Source organism: Carcharodon carcharias, chromosome 7 (assembly GCF_017639515.1).
Source record: "Carcharodon carcharias isolate sCarCar2 chromosome 7, sCarCar2.pri, whole genome shotgun sequence".
NCBI classification, from domain to species: Eukaryota; Metazoa; Chordata; class Chondrichthyes; order Lamniformes; family Lamnidae; genus Carcharodon; species Carcharodon carcharias.
In genome coordinates this window covers 33,934,142-33,953,965 of record NC_054473.1, presented here as the reverse complement: position 1 = coordinate 33,953,965, position 19,824 = coordinate 33,934,142, and the positions used below count along the sequence as shown (strand labels likewise).

The 19,824-nt window shown below is 37.9% G+C and overlaps 1 protein-coding gene across 1 annotated transcript; it reads right to left on the bottom strand.

Moving 5' to 3' along the window:
* Positions 1-16,313: 16,313 nt before the first annotated feature.
* Positions 16,314-19,538, bottom strand: barx1 (BARX homeobox 1). Its single transcript, XM_041192429.1, has 4 exons — positions 19,334-19,538; positions 17,599-17,893; positions 16,806-16,890; positions 16,314-16,717 (listed from the first exon to the last, which is right to left on the bottom strand). The coding sequence occupies exons 1-4, from the start codon at positions 19,536-19,538 to the stop codon at positions 16,553-16,555; spliced, it is 750 nt and encodes a 249-aa protein (XP_041048363.1). The 3' UTR covers positions 16,314-16,552.
* Positions 19,539-19,824: the final 286 nt, after the last annotated feature.

Sequence of the window (19,824 nt, the reverse complement as noted above, 5' to 3'; positions counted from 1 at the left end):
ATTGTAAATCTATAATTTGAAATAAGCATACCAGCTGTATTACCAAAATATCTATTACAGATGCAGACAGGATATTAATTGCATAATAAAGCACATTACATCATATTTCCAGAAGATGCATTGCAGCCTCCTGAATAAACAGGGGAAAATAATTCATCTTCAGTGTTCTGAGTTGAAAGGTCTCTGGAATTGTTCTTGTTTAGTTTCAGGTCAGATTCAAGTGTACATTACTGGATAGGCAAAGCAGAACGTGAAGATTCTGTGATATGGATTTAGTAATGGAAGGTTATTCTGATTTTGCTTCAAAACAATGATGAATCTTATGAGAATGTATCAAATTAAAGACTTATTTTAATAAAGATCTCTCCAGCATTGAGTTAAGCTCTGCAGAATAGATATCATACTTTGATGATTTACAGTTCATTACATTTTATTAATGTTGATGTACATAAACTTAAAATGAAAGTTCACCTTCACTGTGTTTGAGGAGAAATGGACTCAGTAAATACACTTTATTTTATTTTTACTATTGCCCATACTGGAGTGGTTATGTAAATCAAATATTTTATTTGAATGCATTCAATCATAACAGCTTTTATTGAACTATTACAGAGTAGTGGGCATTAGAATTAAATTAAATGAGAACAGCAATAATTTAGAAATCAGTTGTACCTGAGTGTAAAAATCTCTGCATGACTTCCTGTGATATGAGCCCTTAACTCCAGTAAACCAGCAGTGATAAAAAATAAATTTAACATCAGTGCTAACTAACAATAGATCAACATGTAATATACTAGCACATTTTTGGCTCCTTTACAGTTTTTACTAAAAAGCAAAGTTAATTATTAATGTGTTGCCCCGATTTATGCCCTGGTGTTCTTCCATTTAATAAAAACCCCATTTAATTAACCCTAAATACCTTTGAAATATGCAGTTCTTGTCATTATTTATATAGTTATACAATGAAGTGTGTTCCCAAAACATAGAATTTTTATTTAATATTATTTTATTTAATACTATTTTATTTAATAGTAAAAGACGATAAATGTCACTTATACAAAAAAGGTGGCATTTATTACAAAGGTGGGTTAAACAAGAAATATAAACATTTAAAATGTATTTACGTATAAACTATGCAAATGCAAAATAATTTAGGCTATAAAGTCTTATCCTTTACATGCAGGTAGCCCATACATGTAGGGTTATGAAAACTTACAAAATTTAAGGTCTACATGATAGTTTATGTTTGTTAATTGGCACATTACCAAGACACCACCCTGACTTTTATTAAATTATCAGTGCAAAAGTAATCTAATTTTAATTTTTTATTCACCAATTATAGATTTGCTCATTAAGACTTTTTTTAAATGCTCGCTATTCCAATCACAATTTAAAATATGTCATTTTAGTTGTCAAAGAACATATGATTACAAGTGGTTCACAGAGGATAAAACACTCATGCTACAGGTGACAAAACTCACTTGTACCTTTTACCTGTGATGATCCTGAGTTATGCAGCTGGTACTAACTGGTTCAGTTTTAATACATCATTACTCCTTAAACAGTATCACCACAATTGTTCTGTTATTCAGTTCTAAATTACTTCACGAAAGTAAGTCAATCTGTATGTCTTCATTGGTTTATACATTCTCTAGATATTTCCCATTACATTACAAAGGACTGAGCAGCTTTAAAATAATTAACCCCATAAATACTTTATTTATGTTTAATATTGCAGGCTGGTTGACTGGAAATGGACCATAAAACCAAGAACTGGAGGCCAGAAAATTCACACTCAAACTGTTTTTACAGAAAAAGTGTTTTTGCATAGTATCCAAATCAATAACACTTCCTGTACTGACTGCTATAGAGTCTGAAGTCTGCAACTTCCGAGGAACATATAAAATAGACTGGCTGGAAAAAACCAGCTGGTCCATCAGAACTTCCCCATACCTCATGATAGCTGAAGCATTGTGACTGGACACTTGCCGTTCTACCACCACCATCCTTCCCCAGCCTCATCCTTGCAGCCATGTAATAGTAAAAGACGATAAATGTCACTTATACAAAAAAGGTGGCATTTATTACAAAGGTGGGTTAAACAAGAAATATAAACATTTAAAATGTATTAACATATAAACCATGCAAATGCAAAATAATTTAGGCTATAAAGTCTTATGCTAGGCAGGAAAAGGCAGGGGACAAAACCTAGCCTTGATAGGAGAAAAATTCTGGAAAATTCTTCTCCAATACCCTCAGGTGGTGAAACCAATCCAGAAGATCATATAGACCATGTGTTCTCTTTAAAGATACTCGCCTTCCATCTGATACAATCTCTGCCCCTTCAAGAACTGTCCAGCCCCCTCTTGAAGGCATGTAGAGATATGCACAATATCAAAACATTTTTTGCTCACAACCTACTTTAGTATTGCTTCCCCCTGCAAATGATACATGTGGCCCTACCAACATGCCTGGCACTATTTATCCAATTTTAGAACCATTTGCCATTGTGTGTCCCACTGCCCTGGTGCATCAAAAGCTATTTGATTGTACTCTCCTACTCAACACTTGCACAATTTTTAGTGTCATCTGCAAAAAATGCTAACCATACTCCAAAAACCACTGTTCAATTCATTAATAAAGGCAGTGAACAGTAACAGCCTAGAACTCCTACCAGAGGTGGAATCTTCTGCTCTTGCAATATAATTAGTTGCTGTGTCACTTAGACCTTTGATCACACTAACATGTAAGGCATAACTCTCTGCAGCAAATAGGCCACTTTATTCCAACATGGCTATTGCAAATGAAATATAATATTGATGGAATCCAAAGTAATGTCTGCAACATTTCTGCACATATCCTGCTCTTACTGGTGGTGAACTTGGAAGCAGGAAGGGAATGTACTTAAGTGGGATGGTGGCGTACCAGAATCCTGCCACCTTTCCGCCTCCACTGGAATTCAGTTCTGGATGGTCGCCCTTCCTGCCCCGCTGCCAATTGAGGCCTTTAAGTTGCCAATTAATGGCCATTTAAGTCATACCTCTTCCCATCGCAGCTGGGATTAATCCAGCTGCAAGCGGGCCCATTACCATGGGGCGTGCACGAAAGGTGAACCAGCTTTGTCACCTCTTGGGGGCGGGGGACGGTGCACGGTGGCGTGAATCCCTCAATTAAAGGCAGTCAGTGCCTGATCACTGGGCATCGGAAAGGGTGGGGGCGCTGAGGGCCAGCCTCCTGCCCTTGCTTCCAACCCCTCTTCCTGCGATCCCGCACCCCCCACCCCCCCCCCTGCAAAATACCACCCCTCCCACTATTTGACTGTGGCCTGCGACCTCTGTGATCCTGGGACTCCGGTGCCTGTCCTTCCAGCAGCAGCCGCGACCCCCCACCCCTCAGTGGCGCTGCTGAGCCGCCGGCCTCCGATTGGTCAGCAGCACTCGTTAGGCGGGGTTTCTGCCCCTGGGTCTTGATCTCAGGGGAAGGAAGGCCCACAGGCGGCCTCGCCACTGCCTGTTTGACATGTGACTGTGTGGGTCTTCCCGAAAAGAGGTACCGCAGGTCACCCATTGGCTTTCCAGCTGCCAGGCAAGAGCCCCAACACCTCAACAAGGTTCTGCTCCCAGTTTCGGTTTCAGACCTCTCTGGGAGAGAGGACATTAATTCTGCTTACTGCAGGATATGTGCAGAAATGTTGTGGACGTTACTTTGGATGCCATAAATATTATATTTCATTTGCAATAGCCATGTTGGAATAAAATGGCCTGTTTGTTGCAGAGAGTTATGCATTACATGTTAGTCTGATAAAACTAATTATATGAAATTTTGGAATGCATACTGAGAATTACGATGAGTTGTTCTGGTAACTATCTCGTCTGTACCAATAATTAAGCTGTTGTCATGGGATACCCAGTTAAAGTAAAAGACCTACTTCGGGAAATGGTTAACAAATAACTTTAGTGCTTACATTTAACAAAATAAAATGCACTGGACATGTTAACGTCACCTACCTGCATTTATATTCTAGTAAAAGTTATTGCACGTGCTAGATGTTCTTGGAATTTAAACCTGAAGCTGCAAAGTTCTAAATCACGTGGCACATCTATCCAATAGGAGGAAAATGGGGCAAATCTGTCTGTCAACTATCAATTATGATAATCGTCTACTGTCCTGGACAAATTGCATATATGACATGTAAAATTTAATTAATTTTTTTTAAATAACTAGTTTAAATTGTCAAATTGTTTTCAAAATCTGAGATCTTTCAGCATTGCACCTGATTCAGCTCCGTGTAAGTGGATAGGTTCTGAATGAGTTAAAATATTGCCCAAGATTTCCATTACCATGAGATGCTCTAATCAAAAGCTACTTTCATTTTTTGAGACAGACTAGCACCAATTTTACTCATTCTGTTTATATGTGCATTTAATGATGACAGCATAATGTGTTCTTTGAGAGTAAATATGGCTTTGTAAAAGCTGATATGCTGAATATCTTCTGCACCCCGGCATGGCCTTATCTATGCATCAGTAGTTAAAAAAACATAGTGCGCCATTGCTCAGCATTGGCTATTTAAAAAATGACCAGTAAATATACTCTAATTGAACAATAGGCGCTTCTCTTTCCGGAAAGAGCTCATGTAAAGCGCACTTCACCTTCACGGATTAAAGTGTATTCAAAATCCAATACATTATAATTCTTAGATTCATTTTTAAAATTCATGACATTTTGGAAGCTGGAATATATTTAAGATCAAGATCAAAAGAGTGCAGCACTCTCCTAATGATTAATTAACACAACTAAAAGATTATTTACTTAAAGTGTGAGTGGCACCATTAGGACTCAAAAAGTTAAACTCCCAGAAATTATCATTAACTTTGATGTTCAATGTATATTTTCTGTTACTTTATTTCAATAATAGTTTGAAGTGAGGGAGTAAATGTAAACTAAATTAATGTTGGTATTTGTACTGGTGTCAGTTTGGTCCATCTTAATAATTCATGTTAGATAGAATTCCTGATGGTATCAATGTTTTTTTAAAAATTAACAAAAAGGAAGAAGTTGAATTTTTTATGGTTCCTTATCACATCAATCAAAAATTTCCCAACACACCACATGCATAATGATTTCCTTTTTGAGGTGAAGTTACTGTTGTCATATGTGCAAATTTGGCAGACAATGAGGTGAATGATCATCCTCTCCACATGGGTAGGAATCTGGCAGAGTGAATTGCCTGTCTGGTATCTGGACCAGCCTACCTAATTTGCACTCCACCAGAATCACTACATTGAAGATGAACATTTTTTACCTCAGTGATTATTAATCTCATCATTGTTTGAGATAATCAAATTTTGATGGCATTAGTTGAAGGAGAAATAACTGTCAAAACTCAAAGTGAACTCTTTGTTCTTGTTACAAGTCTGAACCACAGGAACAACCAGAGAAGACCTCAGTTTAACATATCACCTGACGGTATACAGCACTGGGACTTTGTCAGGTTAGACCAGATGTTCAAGTTTCAGATATGGCTTGAATCTATGACTTTCTGATTCAGAGACAAAGCTGATATCAGTTGAACCAAGCTGACAACAAGATCAACAGCAAAGCAATGTTAAAGTTAATATCTCCTCCCCCCCACCCCAAGTGCCAGTTTGCATCTTGTTATTTTTTTTTTGCTTTCAGACCGAGTTGACCTTTATTTTGCTATTAACACCTATGTTGGACCAATGCATTGTTTCTTTAATACTAATATTATGAATCCCTTTGCCTTTTGCTCCATGACATCTTTGGTATTTAATCTCACCCACCCTCCACCTATCTCTGACCTTCCCTTTTGCTCCACCTCCTCCCTTAACCCCATTCCCCCCTTTTTCAACAGTGTTAAAACCTATCACATTTCCACCTCTCTTCAGTTCTGAAGAAGTCATTTTGGACTCAAAATGCTAACTCTGTTTCTCTCTCCACAGATGCTGCCAGACCTACTGAGGTTTTCCAGCACTTTTTGTTTTTATTTAAAACTGATAACTTTGTAGGTGTCAGTATTTGCCTAAGTTTTATTTTCAAAAAGGACTCCATGGCAACACATCAAAAAAACGATTTAAAGCATGACCTGACAGATTCCTGGAAATCTGCAAATACCTTCATCCCAAAAATAAATCTGTCTATGTCATTAAGTACCTTAGTAACTTATGCAATTCATGCCCAACATTTTAGACATTACAAAGTTTGATGTCAGCATTTATCCTCTATATTTTCCAGTTAGAGGACTTGGATTCAGAATCCAACATGAAAAAGATGTGACGTTTGAGCATCATATGTTGGAGGTTTTTTAAAAGCAATGTTCCTGGTATAAATCAGTGCAGTAACTCCGGTCACAGATTATTTAGGCAGAAATTAGAATTGACTGTTTTTGTATTAGGTTATGCTGGCATTTGGGAAATGCTTCATTCTTTATGGTGTTTTCCTTTCAAACTATTTCTGTTGGGATTTATTTGACTACTAATTATGTATTTTGGGAACTGTAGCTTTTTTTAAGTGTTTAAAATTATGTGTTATTTCTGAGATTTTATACTTAACAGAAAGATTGATTTGCCTCTTGCCTGCTCTTACAACGACTGGCGGCGGTAACTTTCACTTTAGGAGCCTGTTGCGCCTAAAGGATGTTTGAGTCACACATAGAACAAGCTCGAGCTAGAATCGATGCTGAAATAAAATGTAGATTCTCAATGCTAGTTAACTATGCTTCACAGTCCATTATATAGAGGTTAATCTTGGGTAAACCTGTTTTTAAGAGCTGCAACAAAATATTTTCGGTGTAACCTGTTGTAAATTTAGTAAAAAGCAATAGCTCCACCGTTTTGTCTTACAGGCCTTATTCAAACATTCTAACATTGACTTTCAGTCAAAAGTTAAATCCAGTGCCATTACACTGTTGGACAGTATTGACGATTCTTTAGATCCTGGTTGAAGATTTACAGTTGAGGTGATAATAGAATGTTTAGCGCCGATTATAACGGGATTATAACGATCATACGTTACGCTAAAGCTGTAGAAAGCAAGGTCCAGGAAATAACCTGGTCTCTACTATCGACTGTACTGCGCTCAAACACAGAAAACCACTGGGCATTATTATTTTTAATGTTAGTATGAAACGTTTAACTTCAACACAATTTAATTTGAACGTTTCTAATTGTCGTTAACATCGAAGAGAGTTAAAGGTAAGCTTATGAATACTTTTCAGGAGATCTAATGCATACTTCTGGCATCTTAGCATTTTAAAGTGCGGCTTTATACTGGCTGGAGTTAAACGACTCCTTGTCAATCCTAGGTGTCGTGATACGGAGTACTGCAGGTTCCTGGACTTCACATTGAAACCTGCCCTGTCACCTGCCCCCATGTCAGTGCGTAACCGAAACCACTTCAGATCACATAGACTTGACCGCACAAGACCAACCAACGGGTGCCTAAGATAGCAATATGTACTCCTGAGAAAACGCAAAAGTATATTATTTGTATATGTACGCACATGTTGCATTTCCTATCCACATTTCCGATGGGAAAAATTCATTTGAATTCAGCACAACCATTACCTTGTCCCCACATTCCGTTTTTCCAGTATTTCAAGATGATGTGGGAGTACTGGAGCTAAGTCCTTGCGCGGACTCAAACATTTTAATTCAGTATTTTATTCTAAAAGTATCCAGTGAGTGGGACGTTTGCACTTTTATCTTTCGGGAAGTGGCTGCTTATGTGAATTGTTAAATCGAGTACATTAATGCATGTGAGTTTTCACATGGGATTCGGTTTTCCATTAAGAAAATGCGGACGCACCAACATAAATTCAATGTCCCTTTTGTTTTAGCATTTGCCGCTAATGCAGTATGTAACGGGGTGTGGTAAGGGAGACTGAATGGATAGAGCAGATTTGGCTGTACTTTGAAGGATGTGGAATGTTGGTGACAACAAGGTGGAAGAATATTCCCGTGATTTAAAACAAAAACAATCTGCAATATACAGCACAGGTTATGAGGCATTGAAAAAGCTGGAATCATGAACACCAACAGCTGGTGAACTCAAGGATCCCATCTGAAATTTACTTTCCCAACAGCTTGAAGATTCTATGTCAGAAAATGAAGATCTTTGCAAACTGCACTGCAATTCGGAGGATAAGAATAGCAGATTTCTCCCAGCCTTTATGAGGCGCACATACAGAGCATTAACAACTAGCAAACCCAAGTAAGCGGTTGGAGCGACTCTAACCAGTGTTCTTCATCCGTCAGCAGAATTCCGGTATTTAAAATAAAGCTGTACTCAGGCCTTTTCCGGGTGGACTATCGATTTCAAATCATGATTTTTTTTAAAAATGCACTTTGTCTGATAAACGTTGTGGAAAACCAAATAGAGAACGGAATTAAACTGTAAATAATATTCAAAGAAAAGTGTACAAACTGACGCTAAAAATCTAACAGGGATGCTAAGTACACCAAGTCTGCATTTTAAATTTGACCCAGAGGACTCCCGGGAATGGACAGGATGATTTCAACGCCCTTTTGAGAAGCAGGTTTTAAATGTCGATTTAGATAAAAAGAGTTAATCTAGGAAAGTATCGGAATTTTTATTGAAGGGTGTGAGGTTGCCTGTGTGTTTTTTCTTTGGCGCAGTAAATGGTTCAATGGAAGAGTTTTATTTGCCACTGGGAAAACAAAGCACTCTAACTCCAGTCAGGCGTTCACATTTTAGGAGCAAAAATAACGCCGGGATGAGGGGATGCAGTTATACTGCTAAAGCAAAATACTGCGGATGCTGAAAATCTGAAATAAAAACCGAAAATGCTGGAAATACTCAGCAGGTCAGGCAGCATTTGTGGACCTGCAGTTTACATTGATAATATATAGTCAATTAAAACAATTCAGAAGCCCATCATTTGGTCGCAGGATGAGAAATTCTATAAACTCCGCAATGTACAGAATGTACTCGCTCTTGTGCTTCTTATTGTATGAATCATGTTATTGGACGTAAAACATAAAAATGTTGAATGCATGTAACCATGTCTACGCAAAGTACCCAGGCACGGTGTTGACTGTAAACAGGATAGTATTCACCATCAGGAATACACTCCATGCTTGGGTAATATGAATATTGCCATTAAGTCTTGCTCCCTTCTCTGCCTCTATATTTTGCGCTTTGACCACGTGAAAATCAGAAGGAATTAGGTTGGCCTTGTCTGCCTTCGGCAAACGAAGGGCAATTCAGTAAAGATATATTGTGGTAGCAATAGTTTCTAAGAAACAGTATTGCTTGCGAGTATTTATCCAGTCACCCGTGAAATATGTGAATGGCGAGATTACAACTGGCTCAGTAACTCGGTACAAACGAGTCTTTGTTTATTGCAGTTTTATTGCAATGTTCATGGTTTTTAGTACTCCTCAGATCGGGAGCTGCTTGACAACATGTATCATAATGATGGCATATGACAATGAAAGAAACTACGGTATCACATCTTTTAACAGTGATTCAGAAATGTATGACAGATGTAACATGGAAACCGGCGCCTACACCAGACCTCATTACAAGGTATAATGCATTTTATTTATGTTCAGCCAGATGTATACAGATTTCCGGTACGGTTGCAAGCTTGAGAACATTCACATTCAAACTCAATATAATTGATATCTAGGATATAATTATTCAGTATACACTAATCTCACAAGTCGTGAAGAATCATGATTTAAATCGTGTAATGTTTATAATAAAAAGAATGTCATTCACATATTAATGTATTATTCTGGTGTTCATATTGAAAACATATGTAATTTATTCTGATAGAAGTAAAATAAACTTGCATTTCTGCTTTTTTACGCTGTCGGGACGATCCAAAGCTCTTCAGTCAGAGGTACTCTTGAATGTGGCATCTGTTGCAATGTAGTGGGAAAACTCCACAGCCAATTTACAGCCTTTAATTCCACAGAACCTAATGTTTTAAAATTACACTCATCAACAAATCGACGTGATTGAGTGGTGAGGAGATTGCATATTGTCAGTATCAAAGAATATAAAACAAATTCGCGCTTTTGAACGGCTGATTGTTAACTCGGATCATTACTATCATGTACATTTTACTGAAGTGATTTTAAAGTGAGAGCCGTAGCTTCTCTGAGCACTTGTATTGCACTTTCATTATTAACTCGTGTTTACGAGTGTATTGCATGGCTTCAAAAGCACCTAATGTAACCGTATCGAATCGTAAGAAATACCGTCTCGAATTTTAATACAATAATTTTGGTCAATACTTTGCAAAGGCTAAAGGGAATTGAGTGATCCTAAGTATTCCTCCATCACAACCATAACTGAGGAGAAACAAAATTCAACCGTTGAGGCTAGTTAAAATATCACTTAGCCAAACTAGAAAGAAAGTTGAGTATTTGACGAGATAGTTCCCGCTTTATTATCATTGCCATGTACCCTAACTTGCTGTTAACATACAGCAAGGAAATTATTCAATTATTCAATTATCAATAGCACTCTGTTTTGTGGCATACCTTCTTTATCTAAGAAACTGATATGACGTAGAGCAAGGCTAGAAACATTAGCTGGAAAGGCAGTTTCAGAAGTAAACAATTGACTCTCCATTCCCTCTCTGAGAAGCCTCAGCTATTTTCTTAACGATGTGTTCTGAATGTTTTTTTTGAAGAAGGGTTATGTCATTACAATCATTCTACTAAATAGTCGTAATAACTTTAGCCATTAGGCCAAATTAGGAGAAATTCTCCAATGAAATGAAAGGTTAATTGCCTATTTAACCTAATCATCCCAGTGCATTAATTCTAACATGTGTTCACTGCATACCAACCGGTATTGCTTGGTGTGTCACTTTTTCTTTGCTCTTCTCGTTAGTGTTAGAATGCAATTGTGTACCGGTCTGCATGGTTTGTATCTATGATTTGTATTGAATTTTACTGTGGGTTCGTCAAATTGCACTACAGCTTCTTTGTTTAACTTGGGGAAATATATTATTGAATCGACAGGATGCCAAATAGATCCATGTGGGCTGACTTCTACATACAAAATCATACATACAAAAGCTTTCTTTACATGCCTAATATTTCTCAACAAGTTTAACTTAGTATAAATAACAGGGCATTGCAGCAATACTGAGAAAATACCGAAGTCAGCGTTTAGTTTATACAGTATTAACTATTTTAAACAACTGTCTGGGTTGTTTTCTAAGCCTGAAATATGTTGAAAAACGATTTAGATTGAATTTCTCATAGTTGAACCACGAGGACTGAATTTATTATGTCATGTGTCTTTAAAATAGACGTGTTTCTGTTTGATTCCTATGCTGAACATCAAGTTGAAAAGCAGTTAGGAAACTGCGGTTCAGTACACTCTAAGCTCCATAGGTTCTAAAATATATATATATGTTTAAAGAGACCGAGGAAAATGCTTATTTTGGACTCTGCTTTATTACAAAGTGTTAGGATGCTGGCATAATTTTGGCCAGCTGTGTTTGATTTCAGTGGGATTGGCCAGTAGCTCATCTGATAACCATCAGATTCAAGCCTTCACGGGAGCACAGTGCTGACATTGTTATTCTGCAAATGTCAATCACACGAACTGCAGTCCTGGGTTTCCACACCTGTATGGCGCACCTTTTCACCTTTTGACTCCAGGGTTTCCTGGCCTGCTAAAAGAGAACTTCACTTGATATAACTCTGGGGGAAAGTTAGTGTGTTCCTCATTTTCAGCCTGCTTTTAAATATGGTGAAATATTTCAAGCATCATCGAAGCAGCACTATTTCCACCTAGCGTTTTTTCCCCGATGCCTATATCCCCATTTGTCTTTATTTTATTTTATCACGTGGAGTTCAGAACAGGTATCAAATAAAATGGAAGCAGCCAGATTTTATATGGCCGAAGTTCTTTTTAAGCTCAGTGTGGGCAAAGGGGTGACCGAATCAACAGGAGTGTAAATTGGTAATGCATGCATTGTTTTAACTGAACTTGAATAAAATTACTATTTTCAAATGTAATAATTATTATGACATTGTTCTAATTAAATATTGCAATGATCCTAGCTTAAATAGACATGATGTCGCGTTAACATTCCCGCATTAACCTACTCCCCCACCGCGCCCCTCACCCATACCCCAAACCCCATGCAGGTTTTCACAGCAAATATGAATGTCATATTTTCAGGGGGCAAGTATTTGTTTTAACTTTAGTAAGTATTGGCCTCTCTAGCCTGTTATTCATTCAAAAGTATAAAAACACGAATTCATTGCATCATTCCAGTTAGTTGCATATCTATTTGTGTATGATATGTAAATACCGATATATGATGTGTGTACATATTAAACCTAGTCAAATTAAAGCACCTTTCCACTTCATAATATTTAGTTTGATTAATAAGGATAACTAAATTTAAACCGGCCAATTGACAATAATTCTGCCAACACTAAAAGTTTCGTTATTAATTTAAAACATTTTGTAATTGACCGAAGTACTTTTCCGAGTTGATATTGTAGAAATGTAGTGTTTTCCTTTTCGTCTCTCAGATTTGAGTTTGTAGAATCGGAATATGCGTGTCTCTTGAATATTAGATTAATCGGAATAATCAGAATCGGCCAAACGTGGAGTTAAACCTGTATGCTTCGGAGTGCTATATTTGTATTTTTTTCTATTTAAAACGCTTTGAATTTTCAATACCCGTTGCTGCAAAGTTTACTTAGGTTCCATTCGTCGGAACTGGCCTTGTAGTTAACTTGTAAATACACTTTCTATCCTATCATGTGAACCATCTTAGTTTAGAATTCATCGTTAACTCCGAACGGCTTGATAGCGAACATAAAGATATGGGATCTAGAATCCGTTCTTGCTACAATAATAATTGTTACTTATATGTAATGAATGTGTTAGTTTTAGGATTGAATATCCCCGACAACAGTCATGAAGCATTTGTTCTTTCATCATTTAGGCTAAACGGGAGTTATATTTCAAGAGTTAACATCTTAAGGATTGTGTAATTACGTTTATTTTCCACGCAGTTGACAGTAAAAAGTCGAAACAGTTTTGGTTAAAAACACATCTTAAATATTAAGGCAAACTGAGAGATGTCAGACACTGAGAAAATTGTTTAATAGCTTAAGTTAGTTTTGCTTTTGTTTGAAGTATGCATTGGCAGTAATCCACAATTATACAGTGCATAAATAGATTGATAAAGTAGTCATATCTTTACATAATCCAAAATTGAATTGGCATCCTAAAACTTCAATAAGAAGGTCGACAAAGATGGAAAAAAACAAATATGTTGGTTCTGGATTAGGCTACCAGATGCGTAAGAATATAAGAAGAAGGGGCAGGTCGTTCGGCCTTTCCAGCCTGCTCCCCCATTCAATATGGCCATGGCTTAACTCTTACCTTAATTCCGCCTTCCTGCACAATTCCCACATTCCTGTGTATCTAAAATATCTACCAATCTCTGTCTTGAATATATTCAACAACTGCGCGTCCACGGCCCTGTGGTAGAGAATTCCAAACATTCTGTTCTCCTCATCTCAGTCCTAAATGACTGACCCTATGCTCTAAGACTATGACTCCCTGGCTAGGGGATAGATCCTCCCAACATTGACCCTAAGTCCCTTAAGAAGTTTATATGTTTCAATTAGATCACATTTCCTTTTTCCAAACTCTAGCAGAAAAAGGCCTAGTCTCCTCAATCTCTCCTCATAAAACAATCCTCCCAATCCAGGACTCAGTCTAGTGAACGGTTGTTGCAGTCCTTTGAAAGCAAGTATGCCCTTTCTTAGCTAATGAGACCAAAACTGTGCACAGTACTTCAGGTGTGGCCTCACACAGGCCCTATATATTTGCAGTAAGACACTTTCCTTTGTAATAAAGGCTAACATACCATTTGATTTCCTAGCCTGGTGTACCTTCATGGTAATGTTCTGTGATTTGTGTGCAAGTGACCCAGGTCGGTCTGAATACCAACATGTCTCAATCTCTCACAATTTAAAAAAATCTACTTTTCTATTTTCCTGCCAAGGTGGAAGACTTCACATTTTGCCACATTATAATCCCATCTGCTTCGACCTCACCCAGTCACATAGTTAACTTGTCTATATCCCTTTGCAGCCTCTTGGTGTCCTCCTCACAGCTTAATTTCCAATTTAACCTTGTATCCTTAGCAAACCTGGATACCTACTCTCGGTTTCATCGTCTAATTACTAACGTAGCTTGTAAGTAGCCGAGGCCCAAGCACTGTATCCACTGGTTCCAGCCTGCCAACTGAAAATGAGCTGTTTATTCCTACTCTCTGTTTCCTGTCTGTCAATCAGCCCTCAGTCCTTGCTAGTATGTTACCTCAATCCCATGTAATGATGTAATTTTGTACATCAACCACGTGTGTGGTACCTTATCATTTATTTTTGAAAATCCAAATTCACCACATTCCTTATCTAACTTACTAGTTACAACCGCAAAACACCAACAGATTTGTCAAACACCATTTCCCTTTCACAAATCTGTATTAACTTCGGTTTTCACTTTATGATTTCCTGTTACCATGCCCCTAATAATAGATTCCAACATTTTCCCTAGGGAATGATATGTGATCTACCGGAACAAGCGTAAAGGAGCCCGGCACGCTTTATGCTTGAGTAGATCATATCTTTATTCGATATGTAATGTTTTTTGACTGACGCAGACCTCTTTTTGGAATAATTGAGTGGGGCACAGGTCATGTGGCACCGGACCACTTAAAAGCAAATCACAGACCCGTAACGGTGAAGCTGCGTCCTGCGTATAGCAGCAGTTCGGTTTTTGCCAGCACCCCCTCCCACTTTTTTTGGAAACGGCAAGTTAACAATCATTGCCTTTCAGTGAGCCTTTGTACTTCTGCACAGAGTTGTTTGCAGTGCAGGGAAGCAGCATTCCCTGCGCCTAAGATTCTTTTAACATAACTTTAATAAACTTGATTAATCTTTGGGTTATTCACCAACTTGCTAGCGGTTTTGCATCCAGTCAGAATACATAGCTATGTTTAGCCGTTTGATTTCAATCGTGTGGCAATATTGGCAAGGAGGAAAAAACAATTTCTTTTACTATGTGGCAGCTACCAAGAAAAGTCAATGTATATTAAAATTGAAACTACGTGAGAGGATTTGATGGGAACAGAACAACATAATCATGATTGGAGATGGAAGCGGGAACAAACTGCGAATGAACAGTTGCAGGGAAAGCAGTGATTTGTAAAAACGTGTAACTAGCATTTACATATGCATTTAACTTATGGTTAACCGAGTACCTCGTCTTCCTGAATATGTGGAATCTAAACAGTTTGAATTTCCTTAACATCCAATGCAGGATTTTATTTGCTGTTTATGTACGATAGCTAAACACGTTAACCGTTATAAGTTGTAAGATTTAAGGAAGGAATCCTGTGAGGAATATAAATATAACATTGTTTTATAATATGCGCCCTGAGGATTAAACTTGCACACAAAAATACCAACCCTCGTCTAATTATAATGGTTTAATATATTTTCGAGTCTAACCGCGCGCAGACTTTTTTTTAAAGTATTAAAATAATAAAAAAAATATATAAATACGAGGACTGGCTAATCTTTTATTGTTTGTATCCGTGTAAGGGTAGTATAAACGGAAATATAAATTTAAAAATACAAGCACATTTAATTAGATATCAAAATTTCTGTACTTTTCTCTTGTCGAAAGGCATAAGACACGCTTTTGGCATTGAGCCATAGTCATTGTTTCAAGAATTATTTACAATTTCTCCTACCTTTCACAAGTGTATGAAATCATATATAAATTCGGTACTTGGTACAAACACTTCAAATCTGCTACTGCAGCTGTGGCTCTTTTGCACTGAGCCATAACATATTGTACTTACTATCAAACTGCTTTGGTCAAAATATTTATAAAACTAACTTGACAGAGAGGCACCACAGGATTGTAGGCTGAAACCTAAAATAGAAGTCACGATAACTGCATCTCCCTCAACAATACTGACATTTTGTAGGAGAAGGTGTTGGAAAGACTGTTTACACAAAGTGTAATTCTGAGCTTTAATTTTATGTAACCAAAACGTGTGTAAGAAAGACGCTAAAATGCTAAATTGCTTATAATTCGAAGAGAAATGTGATCATTTTGTTGCACTAAACAGTTCTGAGTTCTGTCTCGACAATCTTACTCAGGGAATGAAAACAATTTGATAAAACCGGATATGCGTTAGGCAACAAACTTCCATATCAACGGCAAATTGATCCAAACTCCATGTGTAACTAATTGCTTATTAAAATATAATATTGGTGAATCTGTCAGCGATAAGTTCCATCAGCTGGTGTTTGGAGAGAGGGAAAACAGTATAATTCAAAGGTGGAGCTGACATTTACAGTTTGGGTGTAAATTCCATATGTATGACGCGTTAACATCGTTAGACACGTGGCTCGCTGGAGTTTCAAGGTCAGTCTGTAAAATTGGCGTCAACACCACATGAGGATGTATATAGTTTTACTTTAACCATCTTGAAGCGTTATTCTTCCTGATTAACTTCAGAAGGTGATGGGGAATTCTCGATTTGTTTTTCGGCTTGTTTTACCTTTTCTTGCTCTGAAAGTTGTTCACTTGTAGGAATGGAGTTCTTCTTTGGACGACCTTTCGGCTTTGTCGGGGACTCCAAGCCTCCACCTTGCAATACCTTTAAAATAAAATACTAGCTTAGCAACGAGCCACTACTATTCCACACACATTTTCGTTGCTGAAAACCCATGACATAGAATACTTACTATTTTCTTCCACTTCATTCTTCGGTTTTGGTACCAAGTTTTCACCTGAAGTTGACTAAGGCCCAAAGATTCTGCTAGGTCTATTCTGTATTTTTAAAAAAATAAGTAGATATATTTGGGCAAATCAAAATGTAATGCACTTCAAATAGCAATGAGCGTCGATGGTACAGCAATTTCACGTGTTGAACGGTCTGCGGGGCTTGTAAATTAACGCTGCACTTTGAAAATGATGCGCAATAACCGCTGGTGTAGTTAACATTGGGTTGCCTGTCGTTACCCTTCCACCTCCCCGATTATACAGATGCTAAACCCAAGATACAAATTGCCCTCTTTGCCATTAGAATTAATCTGCATGTTTAGGTTGTGGAGAGAAAATTTATTGGGAATATCCCTGTGAGATCAACTGGATGAAATGGTGATGCACCACACTGGTTCTTCATGTTGCTCATTAGCTGGTGAATCAGTTTCTGTATTTTTAAATTTATACCCTCGTTTGTTTTGGCCTGTTCATTGTGGGGTTCAGGGTAAATGATCAAAACTATCAGTGATTTTAAAGGAGAAGGGTGGAAACTTTTCTGATCTCTTTCAACTGAAAACACCAGGTTTCAACGCAATAAACCGTTACAGTATCGTTAACAATTAAATGTCTAAAATAATATAAAATTAAATGTTACTGGGCAGCAGAATGCAAACTAGCGTTCTCTGCTGAGTTGTGTCTGTGAAAAGTGTCCAGTTATGCTTTTTAAAATTTATCTAGTTTTTTTTTAAATAAAGGGGTGATTTTCAAAGTTACCTGTCTGGTGTTGAGAGATATTTCTGCTTTTCAAATCGTTTCTCGAGTCCCATTAGTTGCAGTTCAGTAAAGACTGTTCGGCTCCTCCTGCCTTTTTTTGCTTTGTTTCCTGGTTCGGGACCTTGCTCGAGCTTGGAGCGGAGGTGCAGGTCTAAGGGAAGGTGCGGACCTCCGGGCCCGGTGGGCAGGCTCGATCCTCCAGATACCAACGCTGAACCCAACGGCGCGGCAAGACTACACGAAATCGGACCCAGCGGGAACTTAAAAACTCCAGTGTGGTCTGTTTTCAGGCCGGCTGTAAGCACATCGGGCACAAATGTTACGGCCAATGTTGGAGTGAACTCAAAACTTGTACTTCACTATATCGCTAATTAAATCTGCCTTCGTGGACACAACGTATAACTGTACAATATATTTAACAAAGATTGATAAATGTCAGTGAAATGTTGTAACATTTTAAAATACATTTTCACTGCACCATTTTGTTACACGTAACTACGATATTATTTAAATGTATAGATTAACGTGGAACCATCGGTTCCCCAAGAACAATTGCATCACGCTGTCATGATTATATGGGGAAAAAATCCGACTTTAAAACAAACACCAATATCTAAAATATATTCAAACTTTGTTTTTTATTAGCGAAAATAATATCTCGCATTTCTTCAATGCAGCTTTTTAATGGCTGGTAATTCATTGTTCGAACAAAAAAATGCGATTTTAAATTATATTGCACTCTTCATTATAGGAATCTGTTAATTATTTACATTCCTTTACAGTACTGAGTATAATTTCATTTAGTAACAAGGTGATAAATACTACCCTTTGCAGCAGCACTGCAAAATTGTCTTGTATACGCCAGTTGTCTTTAAGGAAACAGGAAATTATTCAATTTGCCACATCATTCACAAATTTCTTTTCCACGATGTGCAATGACACGACTCTGGATTTCGATTGAAAGAATTGTGATATTTTTGTGAAAAATGCTTACTATTTTAAATAAGGGTTGATTTTGGAGGATGTTAAAGTTTGGTGTAATACTGGTCATTTATGCGCGCGCGTGTGTGTTTGTGCCTTGGAAGAGGTGAGATTCTCCTTTGCAAAATAAACGCTGAGATTACACTGGGGCTTTGGGGTTAGAATACCTTTCAACCATGTATTTCCGACCTGAGCACATACTGCAAATTCTAGGAAAATATGCCTGGAGTATTGGATAATAATGCGAGAAAATTTAAACACCGGATACATTTTTGTTAGATTACAGATAGCATATGAAAAATATGCAACAGTTATTGTCTAATACCAAACTTGCCGTCTGCTTACAATGCTCTGGCAGCTTTTCTTCAGTGCCCGCATTTCTGCACCACTTTGCCTAGGCCTCGACAAAATATTTATAGTGGCCAACTATTTCATCACATTGCTTCGATTTATTTCATTCTCTGTTTCAATTTGTGAGATTATTGTATCCCGGATAATTCCATTTTGTGTCATTTGTTGCATATTACGTGCCACCTACAACTTAAAGCTAAATTAAATTGACAGTGTCGTCGCTGGAGAGTGGATGTTCCATCTGTGAAATAACCAGCCACCAGCTTGCACACTGTGGAAAACACTGTTCTTGTGTTACAAATGGAAGCATTTTGAGGGAGCAGATTAGAATAATTTGGAAGCCAGGTTTTAATAACGTAACCTACATAAAGGAGGCTAAGAGTTAGGAAAGGTTTCCACCTACCTAGATGGCTGTGGTAGGGCCGACTGTTGAGCAGGGCATGAACCCCGAATTTGAGGAGCTCTCCCCCATTCGTGACTTTGCCTGGGCCCGGGGGTTCAGTCAGTATCTCCTCGATCATAAAGCTCCTGTATCGGTGAGACCTATAATCATGGATCGGCTCGTGAGGCAGGTAATGAGCTTCCAGCTCCAGGGGATTCTGCATCATTTTCTTTACGCCACAATGCAGCTGAGAAGAGGGGGGGGGGGTGGGCGAAAGACACCAATAATGCAGGTTGATGTTCCCCTCAATACTGCTGCGGCTGCTCACTGAATTCCACAAGTTCTGAGCTGTTCAGTGCTCCACGCCAGAGCGAGGTTTCATTTCGAGGCAACAAACTTCATTTTGACACATTCTCTTTTAGGATGCAGGGAAAGTGGTAGCCTTAAAGAGCGCGATCCTGTCTCTGAGCCGCTAGCTCGCTCGGCCGTGCTGTTGCTTATTCACTTGGACT